The sequence below is a fragment of the Homarus americanus genome, unplaced genomic scaffold (genome assembly GCF_018991925.1).
Source record: "Homarus americanus isolate GMGI-L3 unplaced genomic scaffold, GMGI_Hamer_2.0 scaffold50924, whole genome shotgun sequence".
Classification (NCBI taxonomy): domain Eukaryota; kingdom Metazoa; phylum Arthropoda; class Malacostraca; order Decapoda; family Nephropidae; genus Homarus; species Homarus americanus.
The window spans coordinates 1,579,527-1,604,409 of NW_024718094.1; the positions used below are offsets into that span (position 1 = coordinate 1,579,527).

At 42.9% G+C, this 24,883-nt stretch overlaps 1 protein-coding gene across 1 annotated transcript in view; it reads right to left on the minus strand.

The window, feature by feature from the left end:
* Positions 1-24,642, minus strand: part of LOC121859110 — a 32,159-nt gene extending 7,517 nt beyond the window's left edge. The window contains exons 1-6 of the mRNA XM_042355803.1: positions 24,361-24,642; positions 13,313-16,103; positions 2,682-2,857; positions 2,252-2,442; positions 1,059-1,221; positions 45-427 (exon numbers count right to left, since the gene is read on the minus strand). Coding sequence (XP_042211737.1) covers positions 45-427; positions 1,059-1,221; positions 2,252-2,442; positions 2,682-2,857; positions 13,313-16,085 — 3,686 coding nt within the window. The 5' untranslated portion in view covers positions 16,086-16,103; positions 24,361-24,642. The remainder of the gene's footprint in view (positions 1-44; positions 428-1,058; positions 1,222-2,251; positions 2,443-2,681; positions 2,858-13,312; positions 16,104-24,360) is intronic.
* Between the last annotated feature and the right edge of the window lie 241 nt (positions 24,643-24,883).

A 24,883-nucleotide genomic window follows, 5' to 3' on the forward strand; every position in this document is an offset into this window, starting at 1 on the left:
ATGTAAAGTCGGGTCTAATATAGAAAATAATGTCTGTAATTTACCTGGTGAGCACCTGGAGAGCACCTGACTGGACCTTGCGATGATAGTCTTCGTAAGATCCAGTCTCATCAGTGGGATCTATTATGTACAAAGGTAAGACATGGAGTTGCTCATCATCTGGCCTGGAAAATCCGCGGTGTTTTGTTAAGGTAGCTACAACTGTACAGCCATTATTCATGTTGTGATTATCTTTGTGAGCATGAGCACAAAAATCAGCACACGCTGTGACCCCAGCCCATGGACGTCCACCATTGTACCCCAGGCGACACTCTAGACTGTCGTTTTCAAAAGCAGTTTGGTTCTTGTATGCTTCTGGGGCATATTGTTTATACACAGGTGCTAAAATAGTGGCTAGACTCTGCAACTTGTGCTCTATTTCACTTTCCTGTAAAAGAAAAACCCCAAATTACTCAAATAATTTAACAGAGAGAAAAAAAAAAGGATTTGCTATTGTATTTTCAAGTACTGTATACTGCATTTGGAAAAATCGCTCAAACTATGGAAAGTGAAAAATTTACCTCACTGTGTAGCTCATATGAAGAGACCACACATCCATTATGGTAAAACACTCCCCAACATACTGTACATGAAAATGAATTACAAATGAATCTCTCTTGCTCTGTTGTGAAACATAAATATTTAGACCAACAAACTTTTATACATTTATCCTAACTTTCATGTGTAATGCAAGTATTTACTCAGTTTCTGATTAACTTTTGTTAAACAGTCTTACATAAGTGCTTCACTTCACTTTTGAATTTCAAACTCATTTCTATTAAGGATTTTATAGAAAAGTCCAAAATTCCTTCCTCAGAAATCTTTCCCATAATTTTTTTACGTCTTCTACTGTAATACAGCAACTCTCAACACAACCTATTGAATATTTATAAGGAATGCATCCTCAAGTTTCACTCAATGTGTTCAAGACAATACACCTACACCTAATAGTCTAAGGGCATCATTAATCTCTATACTGTACATATATATAGTGCATACTGAAAAAAAAGCAGTCATACCTCTTGATCGTCTGTAAGCTTGAATTTCCTTGCAGTCTTACTGCGAGCATATTTGCACATGTTGTAGTACATAGACCATGAACAACCAAAACTAAATGAAGCTCCACATGTTTCTGGGTCTAATCCTTGACAGATGCAAGTGCGCTCATCATTAACACCACATCTGTGGACAAAAGTGAAAATTAAATTATAGATCCAATACTGAAGCTCATTCTACAACTCAAACTAATGAATCTAAAATAATATTGGTAAATTAATTTGTTTGAACCCAATTTCATCAGTGCCATTATTGGTAATACAAACACTGTATATTATACAGTGGGTCACAGAAGTAGTTTAGAAAATTATAAACACAGGTTAGAAGACTAGGAATGGACTGGACTAGGGAAGCGTTAAGATAATTGTTACTTATGAATGATGCTGGTATAGAGAGTGAAGAAGCATACTAGTGTTGTTTAAACTGTAACTGAATGCAGGTTCAAAATACTGGTACTGATAAGTGACCTGGTATGGAGTGGAGAAATAAGATAAAAGTTGCATTTAAGTGATAGTGAATGGATAACTGATGAATGGGTAGCAAGCTACACAATACTGTACTGAATAAGAATTACTGTACTTCAAGAATAAGACTTTAGGAAGTTGACTGTTTGTTACAAAGTATGACTATCCCCCAAAGCTTAGCCAACTAAATTAGGTTTCATTTTTCCTGTTGTAGTGACCACTTTTATGTGTTGTGGATGAAAATATTTTAGCTTCATATTTAAAACATTGATCCTCACCATTTGAATATGATAAATCAATACTATTAAATTTGTATGTCAGTGTCATAGTTAAAATTTATAACATTCTTCCATACTGTTTAACCAACTTTCTACTTACATCAACTTTTATAATAAAATCAATTTGTCATTGTTCATATGAAAACTTTGCTTTTGCTAAAAATGGATCACAGACCAAAAGAAATAATTTGAACGTATAAGAAATAATTATCTCATTTCTTCTGATTCTTCCCATTTTTGTTGTTCTACATAAGTAAGCCTTAAACCAAGATCCTGTCCACTGAATTTTCATGATTGTTTTTTAAAGAACCTTCAAATGTATAATACTGTATATAAAAACAACTAGAAATCACCAGCAACTACAAAAATGAAATACAGTACAATGTAGTACACAACAGTATATTCAAGTCTTACCTTCTTTCAGTAGGAGTTCCGAATTTGTTGAGCTTATAGACAAGCATAGAGTACATGTCATCAGCAACTGGCGAGGGTATTCCTTCCCAGGCTACAAGAGCAATCACAATCCAAGCTGAAGAACACGTATGTTTCACCCGGTGCTTCACTATGGCCAAAGTCTTCTCCTCTGGTCCACCTCGACGTATAACCTGAAAACAAAAAACCTCTTCATGATGGCTGGGCCCTTTTTTCTTTCCTTTACATACAATACAATCATACCAGGATATATACACCCTACATCAGTATTTCTCTGTCGACACAAAACTGGATACAGTGTAAAATGAAATTTAGTTAATATATGACAGTAATACTGTACATTACAGCAAATACCTAGTAAATACTGTACCTAAAAGGATTTCTTCACAATACAGTATAAAACTTAACTTACCCATTTTGCTAGTGGACAACCAGAGTCAGTTTTCCCTTCTTTCCCAGTATAAATAACTTTCTCAATTCTGACAGCTGTGCCTGATTGACCTGTATGCTGTTCAATCTTGCTCCGAAGTTCTGACAGAGAAGACCCAGCTCCCAGGTGATTATAGATAGGTCCAGGGTCTGGGGTACCTGAAAATATCACACTTATTACAGTATGCACAATTAAAATATCTCAGCAAAATTACCACACCCTTAAGTAATGTAAAACATCCTTTAAAAGTAATGTTTGCAAACTTATAATTTACTTTGTGTTTAAAAAGTTAATAAATTTTTATTTCAATACAATTTTATCTGACTCCTAAATGCAAGTATTATGCAAAAACTGTAATACGTGTACTGTACTGTAGTGTTTTCAATTAAGTGCAGACAAATTATGATAATTAAGTTTCAATATACTGTAAACTAAAAATATACAGTACAGGTCGTATTATTCAACAATAAAAAATAAATTTGATTCACCTTCAAATCCTGGTTTTGTTGTTACTTATCCATGCACAAGCAGAGGAACCCTGGCACAAGCAAATAAACTTAAACTATAAGGTGGGGTACAAGAAAAGCTTAAATTAAAAACAGCCAAGCATGCACCAAATACCAAGCACTATAATAGGAAAAATATATCCATTGTAAAATTTACCAAATTTATTCCTTCAAGATATCATTAAAAGGCCCAAAACAAATTTATGTTCAGTACAGAATTATAAAATATACACTTATCAGACAACCACACAAAAGTTACAGACATTTTAAGAAAAAACTTTTGACAAACATTTAATGTTTCCATAGAGAAAGTGTCAGCGAAATCCATACTCATATCATCACAATCACAGGACAAAGTTAAGAGATAATCAGTACTATAGAGTTCTATATCTACCCACATCTCAATGTTTCCAATTGTCACCTGTACATGTTGTCCAGTTGGTGAAAATATATTTCGGCCTCTTGCTCCAAAAAATTAAAACAAAGGACAGTACAGTAACACCAAGTGCTTCTATATATGTGTATAAATGCTGTTTGTGTGATATATGAATCACTTAATAATGTAGCTGCGCTTTATATTAATTTTGGTGAATATATTGACAAGAAAAAAATATCCTGTACGAGCCTGTACAGTATTAGGATGTTAGGAGACAAATGGCTAGTATCTTCAAAACACCAACTGAGAACTTCTATAGCACCGTACTTCTAAAATGCTAAAAGTTTAAATTTCCCTCATTGATTTCCTGACATTGTACATTGATGAAAATATACTGAAGCCTCTGACAAAATTTAAATGATATTAATCACCAAAAATAACAAGGAAAGGCCAAAAGTAGGTAGGGAAAGAATTTCAATGACATTCAATATCATACACGTTTTTTTATTAATAAATTTATAATTAATGGTTTAATGTCTAATGTCCATTTTGATTACAAATTACTATTGGCGAAGGACACTTGTGGATTTTACTACCTTTATAAGAAGTACCAGTAATGTATGTTTACAAAATTTACAAAGCTTTAATAGCGAGTAATATGTGCGTGAAAATCACATTCAATTTAGAAGGAGTGGGTACTATTTTTTTTCCTGAACTTTGCTGCCCTTTATATGGAGTTATGTACATTTGTAAACTTTTATTTTTCTTAAAAAGTAATATGTCTGAAGTTTACAACCTTTATAAACCCAGTAATACATGTCTGTGAACTTTCCATCCACTATAAAGATGCAATATAATTTCATGAAGACTGTAATTTCAATGAAACGTTTGTCATACGAACTGGTTGGCCATCCTGACAAACTGCTCGCTGCAGGGGGTTGCCAATGAGCCTAAGTAGTATTCGTAAGAGATAATGTTCAACATGACGGTCGATACAGGATAATTAGCCTTATTGTTACATCAGAGTCTCGCTCATAGTGACTCCCAAAACCCTAGCAGCCTATTGCTCCACGAACCCTCGCAACTGTCCGTCCAATATTGATTTTCAGGCAACGAGTTTCACGCTATTTTCTCATGACGGGGATTTTGTTTTCATTTTGTTTCGTTTTTTTGGGGGGTTGGTGGTTTGGTGAGGCATCCATCATCGGGGATTAATGGTACTGTAACTGAGCGATCATGACGGGGAGAGACTGGGCTATCCCCTGTTCCAGATTTATGATACAGTCACCATGTTTATTAGCTTCGTTTCAGAACGACTAGAATCCTGCAATTTGGACATTTAACATCAACAGTATTAGCATATTGATTGACAGTGGTGCCAATGTCAGAAATGGTTGGATAATTGCTAGCGGACAAGTGCTGCTAAAGTCACACGACAGGGTGGTAGTGTGCTAACGTGAGGTTACTGAATGTAGCTTCCTTTCCAGTCGCTGCTGCTCGTTATGAAATTAATCATAAAAATTAATGTCATCGTGCATGATATTTAGGGAAGCACAATAACACGCAGTAGAGAAATATTATGTATAACACTAAATAAATAAATAAATGATTTTGTGTGTGTTTTTGCCATTGGTGTTTAAGACAGCCAAAAAAATGAGTAGGCAGCTAGCCATAACGTTTACGGATGCATACCTGTACAAAAAAACCGCTTTATGGTAGAGAGTTGGGTAGGGGTGTAAACGGGACTGCCCAGTATGGGCCAATAATAGGCCCGCTGCAGTTTCCTCCATTCTTATGTTCTTATGTTTTTGGCTCGACACTTGGCCAAAACCGCATTGGACGGAGTTTGCCATTACGTTTTTTTATATAGACAGTTTGTCATGACGTTTTTCTGTGGACAATTGGGTATAAAGTTTATAAGTGAACAGTTGGCAACTTGGCAAGAGTCCAGACTCCTGACTGAAGAGGGATGAAGTGGCCCCCTCAGGCAAGTCATCCTCATTGCCGACTTCCCTACAGTACCGTAGATATATATATATATATATATATATATATATATATATATATATATATATATATATATATATATATATATATATATATATATAAGAGTTTTCATAAGCACGTGGATCAAAGATTTAAATATGCCGATTAAATGTGAATTAACATAATTATACTATATTCGTTTATAATAAGATAATGTAAAGATCTGTGAATCAGTTACAGTTGGTAAATTAAATTTTTTTTGTATAATGTCTCAGTAAAATTTGTCACAAGCCAGCAAAGAGATCAAGTAGCTGAACTCTACGTGGGAGGGCACAAGGTAAACCACTACCCTCCCTCCCTTTTAACTCCGACTTAGCTACTGCCTTCGTTAAGCGTGTACTGGTTGGGTTACACAGATATAATGTTACGTAGTGTGGACAGGTTTCGTTAATGTTCGGTTTGGATTTCATTACGCTATGATGGATTTTTCCGGTTAAAAATTTAAAAAGTAACGCAGACGATGTGGCCGGCCAGCCAGCCACTCGGTGAACTTAGTGAGAGCAGCAGGTGGTGGCGGTGTCCTCCAGCGAGCGTTGGCCGCGGGCTAGTGTGACGGAAGGGATAAAACAATGACCCAACAGTTGCCGAACCTGAGCCCAATACCGTCGCTTTCTTTCTAAAATCAAGGCATTGAAACCTATTGGGATGGCCTAAGTATGACGAGTTACCCGTAAAAGTTATTCTCATTTGTGATCGACACACGTTTATTGATGTATTGGTCGACTGGTTAAATTATCTTAAAAATTAACACACTAGGCAACATATGCTGAGTAAATTACGGAGCTTCCGCTCGATTGTCCATTGCTAAAAATTCCCTCCTGACAACCAATATTAAAATAAAAAAGAGGAACGATATGAGGACAGGAATTTCAGTGATAACGTCTATCAAAACCACTTATTATGAAAGGTCGTTTTATCAGTTCAGGTCAGCACCAGCTGTGAAAACGATTGAGTACAATGACATTGGCTTTGCGATCGTCGTCCTACGCTATCAAAACATTAATTATTCAATTATAATGTCCTCGTAACAGCAGTGTTGAAACCTCCAGCTCCTGTGGAATAAAATTAGATAACTTATCGAGGCTTACACACAGCACTGCCACTGATAATACACACAAAATAATTCAATTCTTTAGTGTGCTTTCGCAATTGGCATTTATATATTGCTACAACATGTAACAAAAAAAAGCTTAATTAAACGACACAACGCCATTGTATTAGTCCTCCGCATGTGAGAAGAGTGAAATACTGTACAAAACAAAGCGATATTGAAGAACGGGTTTAGCTTATTTATAGACTATCCAGACAACACTTGCGGAAACACTTGAACCATTCTCAACGTTGAGATAACAACATAACCTCCCCTAATTCATGGAATGATCGAAACAAAAACTAACTAGAATCGCATACATAAAATGGCGTGGCAATGGGAAGTTTACATATATAATGTATATACGTGGACCACGACAGATGGGGAGGTACTGGAGGGGGTATATCCGGTGCGTGCAACAATACTGTACACGTGTGGACACAGGCGATGATCAACCTGTTGCACTATCATGCTGCAGTATTACAAGCCATGTGTACAATAATTTGTTATATGGCTAGAATGATAATGATATAAAGACTATACAAAGTCCTTTTAAATAATCTCAGCTAAATCTGACATACAAATTCACGACTTCCTAGAAAGTGTCCAGAAAGATACGGCATTAACACATTACTTTCTTCCCCTTCAAAAATTCTGGTTGTACGTCCACCAGTCTGGCTGAGTTAGTTTTAAGTTTTAGATCTTGCTGTGTTAATGTTATCTGACTGGCGAGATGCTCAACAATTTGGTAGAGAACAAAAGATACTCATTATTAATATCTTATACTGTACGTGTGTCAATACGGTCTTCTTTAATCAATGAATGGACCTGATAATGTAAAATGAAAGTTGAATTTTCACAAATGTAAGCTATATTCTGGGAAATGTAAAGTGATCGAAGCAACGGCAACATTGTACAGATTCACATTTGCCGCCAGGAAACAAATATTCTGTATTAAAATATATAAACATAATTCTCCAGCGTGTGCAGGTGTGTGAGGCAGTAACATGTGTACTGCATGTTACGTTAACACGTATACATCACCTGTTACCACGGTGTGTCGCTCAAAGTTGCTTTTCCACACAAGAGTTAAAAAAGTTTCCAAACCAGAATATGCACATAGTGACGTCACCTGTTAACATGCTGTATACTGATAATAATTACCTCAACTTTGGTACTAAAACGAACGCAAAATAAACGTGAACTGAAAGGTAAAACTCGTTTTAATATATAGCACTCCCTCAGACCGGTTGACAAGAGCCTAAACATGTGTCTGGCCTGCGGGAGACCCACCGGTCGATATCCGGCCAATAACGCGTGGCAGCAGAACACGTGCCTCCTAGCACGCGCCTTCCTCCCAACCCTACCATCGAATACTGACTTCACCTTCCTTAATACCCACCCGATGCCTACTACAAAACCAATTTGTTTATACATTGGTAAACAAAACATTTATCATTTAAGGATAATGTAAACCTTTATTCAAAGTTTACAGTGAAAAATCCTAAATGTATTAACAAAGACGAAACCAGGCTAGTGAATTGGGAGGGTTGGTGAGGATCAAGGGTCGGGACGCCGTGAAGTAAGTTATCGATCCTGGGGTCGTTTGGGACGTGTTATATGGTGGCCAGTTGGGAGTGTAGCTCACCCCTGGTTTACTACACCCACTGTCTACTAAAGCCCCCCATTCCAAGAGCTGTCGCGTCTACACAACTACAAAGAGGCATCAGCATCACCCTGACCACACACCCGAGGCAACAAGCAACACTGATGCATGAGCTCGTTGCATGATCCCATTCTAGTAAATAAAAATAAAATCCATAAAATTCTTATTAAGAGCGGCCCGTGGCAAGTAATGAGACGTCGATAACACGCTAACATAGTTTAAACGTAACCCTTTTTAAGCGAGGTCACGGGAATTATAATTTAAAATACATTATAAAAAGGAAAATTATACCATATAATTAAAGTATGGAAGATTATACCATAGTACTAATTCGTATAAACAATAACGTAACGTCTTTATATAACAAAACCAACACAAACAATTTCGAACAATTCCCTTTTTAAAAATTAACCACCGAAGTAAACAAACGAATGAAAGTAAATAATAAAAATCCAATTCCTTGTTTAAAATGAATCAACAGAGTAATTAAACAAAATGGCCGTATATCGTGTTTTTACTTTTACAATATCTATACCTAAATTTAGTGTAAATTTAGTGTCAGAGAAGCTAAGTAGGATTGTTTTGCTGTTACATTCTAGAAGGATGGTTTACCAAGGTAGTTTACGGGGAGTCTGCTTGAAAATAGGTTTACCAACTTCTGCGGTAGATGAGTAAAATAGAGACCGTATGTGAGAGTGATTGTGAGACAGCGAGTATGTATGTGTGAGAGCGAGTATGTGAGAGTGAGTATGTGTATGTGACAGCGAGTATGTGAGTGTGTGAGCGAGTATGTGAGTGTGAGAGCGAGTATGTGAGCGAGTATGTGAGAGCGAGTATATGAGTATAAAGCGAGTGGCTATGTGAGTGACTGAGATAAAGGGTGAATATGGTACCTCGTTAGTCTTGGGCTGGACAATCCCCCCCCCACCAGCTAGTCCACCTCCCCCACCTCCCTTACCCCCCAGTCCACCTCCCTTACCCCCAGCTAGTCCACCTCCCTTACCCCCAGCTAGTCCACCTCCCTCATCCCCCAGCCTGACCTTACCCCCTTCCTACCCCCCCCACATCCACCTCCCACCCCCCAGCTAGTCACCCCACAGCCAGTCCACCCCTTACCCCCAGCTAGTCCTCCCATGTCCACCCCCCCCCCAGCCTGTCCACCTCCTTACCCCCAGCTAGTCCACCTCCCTACCCCCAGCCAGTCCACCTCCTTACCCCCAGCTAGTCCACCTCCCCACTTCACCTCCCCAGCCAGTTCACTCCCCAGCCAGTTCACGGTCTACCTGACTACACCCCCAGTTGGTCTTACACCCCACCACACCCCAGCTGGTTTACACACACCCCAGCTGGGTTACACCTACTACACACCCCAGCTGGTTTACACTTTACACACCCCACTGGTTTACCCACACACCCCAGCTGGTTTACCTACTACACACCCAGCTGGTTTACACACACTTTACATACACACCCCAGCTGGTTTACACTGCCCACCCCAGCTGGTTTACACCCTACACACCCCCACCCCAGCTGGTTTACACCCCACACCCAGCTGGTTTACACCCCTACTACACACCCCAGCTGGTTTACACCCTGGTTTACACACCCCCAGCTGGTTTACACCCCACCCCAGCTGGTTTACACCTACTACACGCCCAGCTGGTTTACACCCTCACACACCTCAGCTGGTTTCAACCCTACCAGCACTACTCAGCTGGTTTACACCTACTACACCCCAGCTGGTTTACACCCCTACTACACCCCCTACACACACCAGCTGGTTTACACCCCTACCACACCCCCAGCTGGTTTCACACCTCTACACACACCCACACCCAGCTGGTTTACACCCTACACCACACACCCTAGCTGGTTTACACACCTCACACACACCACCAGCTGGTTTACACCCAGCTGGTTTACCCCTCACTACACAGCTGGTTTACACACACCCCAGCTGGTTTACACCCTTTACTACACACCCCAGCTGGTTTACACCCCTACTTACACAGCTGGTTTACACTCACACACCCCAGCTGGTTTACACACACACACCCCAGCTGGTTTACACACCCCTACTACACAGCTGGTCGTGGCGATGGAACAATCAATAACACTTAAAGAGGTATTCACTGTATACTACCACAGGGTCATACACCACACTCGCTTAAAATAGCCTCGTGTGTGTGTGTGTGTGTGTGTGTGTGTGTGTGTGTGTGTGTGACTTTAGTAAAATTTTCTCATCTTTTGTTTACTTCCTGTGTAGAACAGTTATTAATACAATAGAGCCACACACACACACAGTGTTGGGGTTTAGCTAGGGTGGATGCTGTGTGTCGTGTGGATAGTGTCTTTGTAATGTGGATACTGTCTTTGTTGTGTGGATTATAACAGTGGCGTAGCTACTGAGGGCGGGGGGAGGGGCAGAATGACCCCTGAGAAAATTTAGGGATATAATTTGTTACAAACTGCAATTTGTGTGTGAGAGAGAGAGAGAGAGATAGATCTGATGGTCTGGCAGGTGGCAGCCCCCTGCCATGCGTAGAGTACACGTTTATTCGTACAGGTTTTGAGGCATGACCACAGTCCAATACCTACTCTTGGTGTCTGGGTGCTCCCTCAATCACACGCATTGAGAAAATTTCTGAGCCTCCACCCCCTCCCCCCTGAAAAATATCCTGGAATCGCAACTGTGTGGATGTACTGTAGTTCTTATCGTGTGGATGCTGTCCCGAGTGGACACTGTCGAATGGATATTGTCATCGTAGTGTGGGTAATAATTCTGCTGTGCGGATATAAACTTTGCCTGTGCAATATTTTTGGTTTCGTGCAGGCTTAGATCTTATCATTATATACTATAAATATTATTAGTAATATCTAAGGTCTTCATTATTACTATTATTATTAATATCATCACCAGTATTATTTCTATCATCCTTTTTACATCATCGTTTTTAAGTCGAAAACAACTTATTTTCATATTTATTTACTTTCATATAATTTATATTTTTCATAAAAAATAACTATATATATATATATATATATATATATATATATATATATATATATATATATATATATATATATATACACACACACGATAGCGTGTAAAAATAAAATTTGTTGAGCCTCAAAACAGGAATGAACGAGGGTTTAGCACGGCGGCAACAATAAAACACACCATAAAACACAAACACACAAAAATTTCCCAAATAATCGTGGATATACAAAATAAATTCTCTCGTCGTGATTTTTTTTAGGCTCGTAGCGGCTTAATGGCTCATGTATTGTATAGCAGGCGATATAAAGTTGTATTGTTGAGACTGTTACGAACAATGCGTATACGCTATATTACTGTGCATGTTGTGTCTGTCATACAGTGTGATCAAACGTAACCTAACCAACAGTGTGGTAAAACGTATACTATGTACTCTCATACAGTACTCACACATAAAATATAAACTACATTGGACGTATATGTTCTGTTTACATATAGTCTATAACAGCTTTCACACACACACACACACACACACACACACACACACACACCCTAATCTCTACAATTCAGTATATTATTCCTAAATTAATATAAAAAATATCTAAATTAGAAGAACAAATATAGACCGCAAAAATCTTCCCGACCTCTCGCAGCGTGTCAAAATGTTCTGCCATCTTACAAACAAGACTGAAATATTCTTTAACTGTTACATTTATCATGGAAGTGTGCTTTTGAGTCTTTCGTGGACAGGTGAGTAAGTATTAATGTTCCTCAGGTATTTAAGTGGGCAGGTGAGTAGTGCTAATTTTCCTCGGGTATTATAAGTGGATAAGTAAGTTTCCATGTTCCTCGGGTATTTAAGTGGACAGGTGAGTAAGTGTTCATGTTCCTCAGGTATTTACGTGGATAAGTGAGCGAAAGATCGTGTTCCTCTGGTACATAATACGATGGCAGCTGATGGAGGGGAAGTGTTCGTCTGAGTAACACATATTCTAAACCGTGAAGTGACTCGATTTGTTTTTTTGCTACATAAACACCCCATTATTTACAAGTCTACAGGCAAAGGAAAAAAAAAAAGCATATTCCAACATTACTATTATACACGATAGAGCTGAACACAAGTAAACAGCTGGGCATGTCACTGAAAAAAACAAACAAAAACAACAACAATAATTCTCGTACGGTATGTGACACAGCCGTCAGCCTATGTCATGACAGTCTTCCACGTGTCTGTGTCATAGGTTTTATTTTTACAGGTCATCTAGACAGTTTCACCTTGCGTGGATGAGTGTGCCGGAAGCCATGTGGTTATCAGATAAATATGTTGAGTGTAATTCATCATCAACTATAAAGCTGTCCTTCAGTTAGTATAGGTGCGGTATGGCTCGTAAAGACACTCCCATAATTATTCAAAATCTTTAAGAAAAACCCTAATAACACCTGTGACCTGGGAACATACAGGTTCTAAGACCTGGCGAGTGTCCTCGGTATACAGGACCAGAGGAGTAGGAGAGCCTCATGAACCAGTCGTGGCAGGATGTCGTTTGAGGGGAAACTTCTGAAGAACTAGATGGTCTTTTTCACCCCATATATCTCTCTACTATAACTGTGAACCCAAAAGAACATTCATTTCCGATATTTTTAGTGGTGTTTTAGAATGTAATTTGAGTCTAAAATGGGTAAGAGGAGACCTGAGGCTATGAATAGATGCATGGTATGAAAAAGTCAATGCTATTTCAAGCTGTACAAAGGTCAGAGGTACTTCGGGAGGGAGGGCGGTATGAGCAGGGAGAACATGCAAACATATATGTACTGATCATGAACGCAGGAGGCGCTCTATTAGCAAGAAGCCTCCACAAGCAGCGGGTGAGTGGGGGAGGCTGTGAGACGAGCAGCGGAGGCCATGGAGAAACATTGAATCGGGTACTCACCAGGGGGCACGACACAAGAGCACCGGGGTATCTCCAGCTCGTTCTGACGGAGGCGCATCTTCAGGGCTTCCAGCTCACTCAGACCCGACGGTGGACTGGTGGTGTTGTCTTCTTGTTGTTGTTGTTGTTTCTGTTGTTGTTGTTGTTGTTGTTGTTGTTGTTGTTGCTGCTGTTGTTGCTGCTGTTGCTGCTGCAGCTGGTGTTGTTGTTGTTGCAACTGTTGCTGACGTTGCAAGAGTTGCTGGTGTTGTTGCTGATGGTGCTGTAGCAACTGCTGTTGTTGTTGTAGCTGCTGCTGTTGTAGCTGCTGTTGCTGTTGTAGTGGTTGTTGGTGCCTTAGGTGTTGCTGCTGCTGTTGGTGCAGTGACTGTTGCTGCAGTGACTGTTGCTGTTGTAACTGTTGTTGTTGCAAATGTCGTTGTCGCTCTTGCAGTTGTTGCTTCTGTTTCTGTTCCTGCAGATGATGAAGTTGGTGGAAGTTTTGGAGGTGTTGTAGCGGGTGGTACTGGAGGTTCTCTTGATTTACTGGAGCACAGTTGTCAGCCTGCTGAGGGCCAGGCTGATCACCAGTGCTCCCCTGCTGCTTACTGGCGTGTTGAGCATTCACTTGTGCTTGAGGTTGCTGGACGTTTTCCCGGTGAACACTGGACTGCTGACAACTGACAAGATACGGAGATGGATGCTCATGCTGTTGAAACAGACGCTGCCGTTGTTGCGTGGCTTGACTGGTGGCTGTGACGGGCGAAGGCGTTGTTTCAGAATTGGTGATGGTAGTGGTTGTGTTAGATGAATGATCAGGAACTGATTGTTGAGGCTGATAGGCAGAGGCAGGGGGCCCCGGGGGCCTGGTCTGCCCCCCAGCTGGTGCTGATGGGGGCAGACGGGGTGGTTGTGGCCCCGCGGGGGGTGGACGGAGCGGCACCTGGCCAGCTCCGGCCACACTAGCACACGCAGGCCGTGACACACACGGTCCTGCCCCCCTGACCCTGCCAAACCGAAAATCCTGACGGCTCTGGTTGGAGTCCGGACTGTCAGGGAAGTCGTACACAGACAGCTTCCAGCCGGGGTCTTGTTGGCGGCCAAATGTGCTTGGCTTAGACTCCAGCTGCTCAGCTGGCAGCTTATGATCCACCTGGTTCACTGATAGATTGCGTTCCAGTTGGTTCACTCGCGGTTTGTGGACCAGCTGGTCCAATGGCGACATAGGATCTAGCTGTCCAGCCGATGGCTTGGGGTCCAGCTGATCCACTGGCGGCTTGTGGTCCAGCTGTTCTTCCGGCAGGTGGGGGTCCGGCCCGTCAGGCGGTTTGGGTGCTATGCTACTCGAGGGGTCAGCTGGTTCTCTCTTAACTTCCACATCTTTACTAAGGTCACATTCACTTTCCGTTTCTACTTCTTCCTTTATTTCTTGCTTAATGTTAACATTTTCACTGTTAGTTTGACCACTGTGACACTGTGTGTTGGGGAGCGTCCCCTGCAGCGGTGCCCCCCCTTGTTGTGGGGGCGAGTCTATGCTGCTGGTGTTGGTGTGGGCCGTCGCGGCCTCCACACCGCCCTTCACATCAGTACTGTTAGCGTGGACTACAGAGCCCGGGCCAGACTCTGTAGTCCTATAGGCTAAAAAATTCTGGGCCATCTTGAGGGATTCATGCATGTGTGATGGCTCAGCGTTAGCAACACTGGTGACGGCCGCTACGTGGCCGGAGAAGTGCACCTCCCCTAGGGGCGGAGAGTCCACACTTCCCCCGGGGTAGCTGCTGCCCTGCCGGGACATTATCATGTTTTTAAGTCGGCTCTGCACGCTGACGGAACCGTGCGGGCTGCCCTGTGGCACACCCGCACCCCCCTCCAAGGCTTGACCCGAGTACCCGCCCGCAGTCACTCTAGAGCCGAGTAAACTCTGCGTGGGGGGAGGCGGCGGGTACCCAGGCTTCTCGTTTGGGTGATCAGGAGCGTGGGGTGTGTGGGGGGCGTGGGGTGACGGCAACGTCGTCATGGTGAAGCCCCCCGTCACCGGCGACGCCTCAGGAGCCGACACGGCAGGCGAAGGCATCGGCGACTTAAACATGCCGCCCTGTTGTTGTTGTTGTTGTTGTTGTTGTTGTTGTTGTTGTTGTTGCTGCTGTTGCTGCTGCTGTTGTTGTTGTTGTTGTTGCTGCTGTTGCTGCTGTTGTTGTTGTTGCTGTTGTTGTTGCTGCTGTTGTTGTTGTTGCTGTTGATGGAAGTCGTTAGATCCTGGGTAGCGGTGGTGATGGGGAGATGAACCCCCCACTACCCCGTTTCCCTGGTTTTGGCCAAGGAAACCATTGGGCGGGCCGTTACTGAATGCGGGGACGGAGGTCTGCGGTGTCTGCGGGGAGAAGTGTCCTTGCGGCACGTACCCGCCGTTGCCGTTGTCACCTCCGGCGTTGAATTGTCCGTTGAATTGGTTGTTGTACTGCGACACGGACACGCTTGGCGCAGGGGGCGCCGGCGCTCCACTAGGTCCACCAGGGAAGTTGAACATAGGTTGTCGAGGCTCGAACTGGTTGAACTGATGTGGTGGTGGTGGGGGTGGTGGGTGACCCATGGGTGGGTGGCCAAGGGCGGGAGGGTGGAAAGGCGGCGGCCACTGTCCTTGCGGCGACTCGCCTCCCCAGACAGCGTTAGGGAAGCGCTCCCGCATGTGTGGGAAGGGTGGGATCTCTGGCGGTGGTAAGGGCGGCTGCTCGCCCATCCCTGGACCAGGGAAGAACGGCATCATGGCCCCCATCCCTGACTGTCGGCGCTCCATCTTTTCACCGCGGGGAGTCTGAAAGAATAGAAAATACACGTTAATACAAACGCTACTTCAACCATGGTCAACTTACTTAAAACCAAACAAATTATGTTAAGGAATGACACATTAAACCTCGACCTACAGACGAGATTAGGTGTAACTCACGACCCAGTGTCCTGCATGACAGGTGGGCGGGCAGGGAGCTGTTAACTCGACACCCGAGGAGCGCGGGCCGCGGGGTCAACTGGGGTCGTTTGTCGTGAGTGTCTGTCTGGCACCTCGGACAAGGACGCTCTTTGAACCTTCTTCAGTGGCAGCTCTCTCATCACCACTCACTGTTTGTAAACAAGTCCACGCGAACACGAGTGGCTCTGATAATAGGTCATAATGAGGTCAGCTTAATGGTCATGTTCCCGTGCCATGTGCGGGTTTGTTTACAAACAATACCACGTGGTGTGTTACTATCACAGCTCAATCGTCCGTATGAGCTTGTGTGATAAAAGCTAGTTCAGCGTACGAGCTTTCCCCTACTTCCCTCCCCTCAGAGAGAAAGGGAGGGGGAAGGGGAGTCCCTCTTGCACCCTAGGGGAAGGTGAAGAGCGGGGGAGGACACAGGCCAACATCGCTCTTCGGGACCCTCGACAACCAGGCTACCGCTTAAATGTCAATTCTTCCTTCCCCCTAATTCAACAGGTGATGGTGGCAGGCGGCCCCTCACGGCACTCTCACCCTTACACACCCTCGCCTCAGGGTGCATCACCACCCTCGCCTCCTGCATACGAATGATAACGCTCTTGACCTTGAAGTTTCCATGGGGCAAGTGTAGCTGCCTCTCCCCGGCTTCCTTTCCCTCTCCCCTCTCTCGACTGGGTCAGTGCCCTCTCCACCCTTCACAAATACCACCACATCCTCCCTCCCTTCCTCTCCCTCCAAGGCCGCCCAAGGCCATGGATTGAAGGGGGAAGGACAGAGGGTGAGGGGTGGAGGGAAGGGGCGAGGTCTGTTGTTACCTCCCCACGTGCCCTCACACCTCCCCTGGTCATGAGGATGTTTAGCAACACGTGTGTGTGTGTGTGTGTGTGTGTGTGTGTGTGTTCGTTCACCCCTTACCACACTCAATGGATCCGTAAACACAGCATCACATAATTATGAAATACAAACAAATCACTAACTTGAACTACTACTACTAATAATAATAATTATAAACAAAATCCATTCTCAACCGCATTGCTTCATTAAATAAAACAAAATAGCGTCATGAAATAGTCTTTAAATCACTAGTATAATTTTATTTCTACCACTGTGCGCTTGATCATACTGGGAAAAACATATACTGGCACGTAAAGGCAAATTGGCGTCACTTTTACCTACAAATGAAGACTGGCGAGGCGTAAGAGTAAAGTATACGGGGTCACGCACCTTACGCAATACAATTACGCGAAATGGTTACTATATTATACTAACCACACCGTTATTTCAAGCATTACGCCACGTACCTCACATTAAGCCACATACCTTGAACATTAAGCCACGTACTTGTATCCGTTATTAATTTAATTCACAAATATACGGAGTGCGTTAGCGGTATGATTTCTGTGGTGGCTAACAAAGTTATATTATTGTCCTGGGATTACTGGGAGGGGGGTCAGGGGAAGGGGGAGGGGAGAGAACGATAGCGAGACCACTAATACTCCCATTCCACCCCCTCCCCTTACTACAACCATCCCCCACAAGGCTCTCTATCTCAATATGGGGCCACACTACAGGGGTAGTGGGGAGGTGGGGCAGGGGGTGGAGTGTAGTGGGGAGGTGGGTAGTGGGGAGGTGGGCAGGGGGGTGGGAGGCAGGGTGGGAGGTAGTGGGGGCAGTATTGGTTGGTGGTTGTGGTGGAGGGCAGGTTGGTTGGTGGTTGGTGGTTGTGGAGGGCAGGACACAGGTTGTGGTGGTGGAGGCAGTGGCTGGTTGGTGGGTTGTGGTGGTGGAGGGTAGTGGCTGGTTGGTGGTTGTGATGGTGGAGTGGGTAGTGGCTGGTTGGTGGTTGTGGTGGTGGAGGGTAGTGGCTGGTTGGTGGTGGTGGAGGGCAGTGGCTGGTTGGTGGTGGTGGAGGGTAGTAGCTGGTTGGTGGTTGTGGTGGTGGAGGTAGTGGCTGGTTGGTGTGGTGAGTGGTAGTGGTTGTGATGGTGGAAGGTAGTGGCTAGAAGTAGTGGTGGTTACTGGTTAGTAGTGGCAGGAATGAGTAACTAACAGTATACGGGTAGTAAGAGGATAGTGTCAGTGGTGGTGAGAGAGAGTAAGAGTAAATAAGTAGTCGTGATGATGAAGTGTGGTGGTGGTATAGTGGTGAGATAAAGTATCAGTAAACATGTAGTAAAGGTAGTGATGCAGTATCAGTGATGAGGGTTGGTAATGAGGAGGATAAGGCCGTGGATAAGGCCGTGGCAGGGTGGTAGTAGTGTAACATCAACGAGGTGGATAAGGCCGTGGCAGGGTGGTAGTAGTGTAACATCAGCGAGGTGGATAAGGCCGTGGCAGGGTGGTAGTAGTGTAACATCAACGAGGTGGATAAGGCCGTGGCAGGGTGGTAGTAGTGTAACATCAACGAGGTGGATAAGGCCGTGGTAGGGTGGTAGTAGTGTAACATCAACAATCTCTGTAACTTAAAAACAAATACCAATAACAATCCCAACTGATCAAGACAGGTACGACATAATTAACAATCATCAGGTACGACACTATGAAGGGCAATATCTAATCTCTAACTTCAAAAACCATATAATCAGGAAAACCAATGGATGATGGTTAATGTGTTGTTTTTAACTAGAAATCATCCACTCCAAGGTAGCTGTATCAGAGTTGTGAACCAATGGCAAGAATCATCGAAAAACACCACGATTCATTCTACGATCACCAATGCTTCTACTCCCTCAAGAAACCACCACAGTACCATACTTAAAAAACACGATTCAAACTACGCTAATCAATGCCTACATCTTCAAACATCATCCCTAACCACGACCACCTAGAAGAAAAAAAAATGTCAGGTGAATGTATTTGTGGGTCAGTACACGCACACACACACTGGAAGCTGCGTCAGGTGTGGGGCCAGAGATAAGACTGATAACACGAGAATACACAAAGCTGGGGGCACTTACTGTACTCCCACACTCTCTTCCAACACACTCAGCTCATCTTCACTTACTTTGACACTTCATTATACACAACTCATTCATACCTGTGGATTCTATGGTACTGTATTTACTCCTAGACTCATTCCACACAGACGTAAACAACTCATTCAGACATATACAAGTCATTTAGACATTAAAGATCTTGTCGACACGAACTTATAAGGAGTTTTATTAATCTTACTAAGTAGACACACATTTACCTCATTCTGGTCTAAAACGCTACAAAATGTTTTCATACGTTTTCTAAATTTGTAAAAGAAAACAATAGACGAATATCTTTAAATTATATGTTAATTCAGTGTATTAATGTGGCACTATGAGTCAGGTAATTTGGACCTGTTTACATTAAACTACGCTTAACTCTACTACAGATTCACATAGGCTTCAGTATTTTGACATTTTCTTATAAATTTTCAGTGTAATGTGGACATGGATTATTTCTTTGGTACAAAAAATTCCAAGTACAAAATATTGGCCAGTCCATTCCGGCCCCCACGACACAAGAGACCCAACCAGCCACCAGAAAAATGCCACAAATGGCCTGAAAATCTTCTTTCTCTTTTTAAACCACCGTCGGCCTGAGGATGATGAAAGACTATTAAGGTAACAGTTGGTCACACAATAGCCTGCCCCTTCCGATCCTCTCTTGGCCCTCCGCCTTCCTTGTGTCCTCCTGGAGTCCGAAAGGCCTTCCAATTTTCCTCCTGGAGTCCTGCCAGTCCGAGAGACCTTCCAGCAGCCTCCTAGAGTCAAATCAGAGTCCTATTTGTCTTCTAGCGTCCTTCCAGCCTTCCAGTTCCCTCTATAGCAGGGGTTCTCAACCGGAAACTGATACTAATATGGAAAAAATAAAAGGATTTTCAGTATTATATGCATATTATTTGGAATGCACTTTTTGAGGCAGACAATCTTGGAAAGGAGGGGGGAATGACATTCTGACATATGGTGAAAGGGGTGCATGGGGCAAACAAGGTTGAGAACCACTGCTCTATAGAGTACACTTTTTTTCCGGTCATGGAGTACTCCCTTCGTTTCCTCTTGCAGTGTATACTCTATATAGTCATCCTGGAGCTCTCCCACAACCTGAGGTTGTTAAGATCCCTACAGTCCTATTGAGAGCCACTCCAGACTCCTCCCACAGTCCTGTTAAGAGTCCCAGGCAGTTCCTCCTCCCGTCCTGGGGTGGATAGGCCTAATAAATACCACAAAAAAGAGACTCGGTAGCCTCCACATGACAACAGAGACAGAGCGTTATGGCTAAACTGTCCGGTGTCATACAGGACACACACACACACACACACACACACCACGGTCTTATCAATTATATCAAACACATCACCGTTACGATACTACCATCGTGTAAATCATCATACGAACAACATTAAGCAAGGTAGACAAAGGTAACATTCACTAGCTTATAATAGTGATAACGATACCCAAACTATGGTGATAACGTGACCTAACCCAACTGATAACGAAACTCCAGTCTTGATTTGCGTTTCACGAGGACACAATATGTATAAAACATAAGAGTCCTTTTTCCTCCAGCAAGACGTACGAAACAGTACCATTATACAGGGGTGAACAGGATGCCTTTCCTTCTGGTAACACTACCTCCGGTCTGGGGGAACGGGGAGGATGTAACAGAAACGTGGTTTTGGTAACGCTGTCTTCATTCAGAGGTATAGGGAGCCCTTCGTTCTCTGGTAAATCTTACTCCAATCACGAAACACCAAGTGTTACTATTTGATAACGCTGTTCATTTTATTCAGTCTAGCAAAAGAGGTAAACCATTTTAATCTAACAAGACTGGACCATACATAGGTCTGGAGGAGCAGAGGAAACGCGATTTGGTAACACTGACTCCCGGTCAGAGGGTATAGGAAGTACCTCATTCTGGTAACACTGACTCCAGTCTACAGGGGGAGAGAGTAGGGGGGAAGGTGATTGTGGTAGGAGTGTGAGCGGCTGTGTGGGTACGAGGAGAGTGGGCGCGGGCACCTGGAGGTCACACCAGTGGACCATTACTACCAGGTAATATACAACCTGACAGCTTAGAATCTCTTCACTAATGTTACGTCATGACAACTTGGCCTATCACACAACTCTCCTTCATATATTTCTTTATTAAAAGAAATAGCTAATTAAACTAGAACCTTGCAGTTACAGTGGTGGGTAAATGACTGACATGAAACGTCATCACTCACAACACCCAAATGATTTGTTGGTCTCTCTCCAACATGATTATATGTTATTGTTGTTTAATATCATCGTTGCATGGTATCGTAAATACAAGCCAAAACAAATTCTAAAACTACTGTACATCACAACACAAAGATGTGCGATACAGTATATATTAAACGCCAGAGCTCTAGACAAGAGTCAGCAAGAGCACACTCGGATAGGTGTGGTGTGGAGTGGAGAAAGGTGAGGGAGGGAGGGAGTCGACAACATAGTGATGTGGGGCAGGTGAGGGAGGCGTCGCTAGCGTTCCCACAACTGGCGTAGCGCCGCGGAGTAGGTCACGTAATCGTTATCCAGTAGTAACCTATAGTCTCTTTTCACTCTACGATTATCACGTACATTAATCACTTCCTCAGGTAATAAACAAGCACAATGATAAAAAAACTCAAGAAATGCCTCAAAAGAAGAGATATGTTACCTGTAAACAAAAGGAAATACAGTAACACCCAGCAGGAGAAATGTTTGCTAGCCAGGCGTGAGGTGGGGAGGCGAGCTGATTGGCGGAATGGAGGGTGGGAGGCAGAGACGTACACTTCCGTCTGGTATGGTAAGGGGGGATTTGGACACCTCAATACTGTCTATATTCACTTTCAAAGGCATAAAACCCTGATTATTCCTGTCACTATTAACGTTTAAAACATACGATAAACCTAGTCTAAAATTTCAAACTACTGTAGATTATATTATTAAAAACACGGAGATGCAGTCAAATTTCAACAAACTTTAAACTGTCTGCAATTCTGCCCTGTCATTCAATTAACTAAAAATCACAAAGCTAAGATAAACGTAATCACAAGATACACTCCAGCCACAATCATCCATCAATCATGCTATCAACCACAAGTAAACACAATGAAGGCCAAGCCCAGTAGTTTCTGCAATTTGGTGGTTCAAAGCATTTTACCGTATTAAGATAGTTGGATGGAATTAAGGCGTTCGCGTTTGTTATGATCTAATATTCTAAGCTATTCTCTTGTATATACAATGGTTACGTTGTATGATATTCGCATTAGGGGGTTATCTTTCATTGAGGTAGTTGCATATTTTTTTGTACATGCCTTATACCATCCATTATGTAGCATAATTGTATGATAAACCTATGAGGACAGTAGTTTTTAGTTTTATTGAATACTTATTAAAACACCTGTGTGATATAAAACAAGGTCACAAATAATAAAACACAACACTAGAGTCAAGTTATGAAAGGGGGATTCATCATCAAGTGAGTTCTACTGCAGACTCGTAAGAGTGTCAAGGCCACAACTGTCAGTGGGAGGAGTGTTGTGATGTGGTTGCAAGAGAACGCACGTGGCTGAAAGGTCGTGACTGGACAGCGTGGCGCCTCACTGCTTGCAACATACACACGTGTTTCAGGCTGCCACCTTTCTTCCCCACGTGAGATATAGAATGAATGGGGGGAAAATGAGAGACAAGAGTGAAAGGAGACAGTGAGTGTGTGATTATTTTTACACCTCACGTGTTGTAATCGAATTATTTTATTATTGTACTCGGAACATTTAAAATAAATATTTTTGGGTTCTAAGGAATTATTATGACATTAAGTTATTACTGGCTAACAAAGTCAGATATTATGTCTGTGGAGTCAGCATGACATTAATAACCAGGTATATTTCAAGGTGCACTACAAGTGAGTCATGAACCACATCAAGCCATGGGGTCTCTCAATCATTAACACAAACATGAATTTTAGTCATCTTGAGATTGATGTTATCAAGAATATTAGACTTGGGTCTTATAAAGACAGCCTGACTTGGGTCTTATCAAGGCACCCAAACATGGGTCTATCGTGACAACTAACATTGGTTTTATCAAGACAGCCAGACATGGGTCTTATCAAGACAGCTTGACACGGGTCTTATCAATACAGTCAATATATGGGTCTTATCAAGGCAGCCAAACATGGGTCTTATCATGACAACTAACATGGTTTTTATCAAGACAGCTAGATATGGGTTTTATCGAGACAGCTAACCATGGGTCTTATCAAGACAGTTAACTATGGGTCTTATCAAGATAGCTAACCATGGGTATTATGAACAGACAGCTAACCACAAGTCTTATCAGCCGTCAGCTAACCACGGGTCTTATCAACAGACAGCTTGACATAGGTCTTACCTTGACACCTAGATATGGACCTTTTTACTGGACACGTACAGTGTATACACTGCCCAGACACAATGATAAACATCCCATGTATATAACCCCAAACACCAATGAATACACTCCAGACAGACAATAGTCTAACACAACATACAAAATAATACTGAAACAGTATAACATGCTCAGGAGATGTGTATATTTTCCCCAGACTAGTGTATACAACGCCCAGAAGACAAAGCTTCCATACAACTATACAGGATATCACATGCCAAAGGTATACGATCCCTATACATACACTCAAGAGTATACATGACCTGGTCAAGTAAACATGTGTATCGATGTGTCTATTTTACTCCCGTTTGTTTACGTCGTGACCTAGCAACGGGGTCCGGCCGTCACCCCCCACAGTACGTGAACCACAACTTTCACTGGTTGGTGGCAAAACTGACAAAGAAATCCACGTTTAAATCCACCTAGCAGGTTTTACATCTGAATGAAGGGTTTCTATATGTGAGTGTAAGGGGCCCGTCTCCTGCGTTGAGCCAGTGCGGGAGACGACCGATCTATAAATACGCTAATAGGAATTTGTTCACTACCTCGGGGACTGACTGGGCTTTTTTCCTTCCCCGTGTTTACAGTGTATTATGAAAAGTAACCCTTTGTGGCAGTTGTAAGCTTGAAAGGAAGGCGGTGTGGGAGCAAGAAGGTACAGTTGTCGTGTCAAGGAGTAGACTCACCTGAGTTAGCAATCCAGACACAGGACGATCTCCAACAAACGTTCACGCGAAATCACTCTACTACGCTCGCACTGGCTGGCTCGCCGTCGCCTCACACTGGGGTTATACACTTATTTCCTCGTTATATAGATAAAGCTTATATTCACACTTGTACCCGTAATGAATCATGAACACAACAATATGGCAGTGATGGGTTAGACGTTGATTTTTGTGCTACGGCATAACTACTCCGCGGAATTTGGTCTACGCCAAGTGAATCGTCCGAATCGATTCGCTGGCAGCGCCGACACCGCACGTATGATGGGGCTCGTGAGGAGGCCAGGCTCTGCGCCGCAGCGCCCTATTATAGAAGCTATATTCAGTGTTCGCTATGAAAACGTTTATGAAGTTTCTGATTCGTTTATGTTATTTGTAAATTTTAGAGATAAGAATTCTTTTCACATGAATATATACCAATGCAGTGACCGCAGAAAGTTATCAGAGAACATACAGTGAGCGAAAGCATAATACATTTGTATGAAAT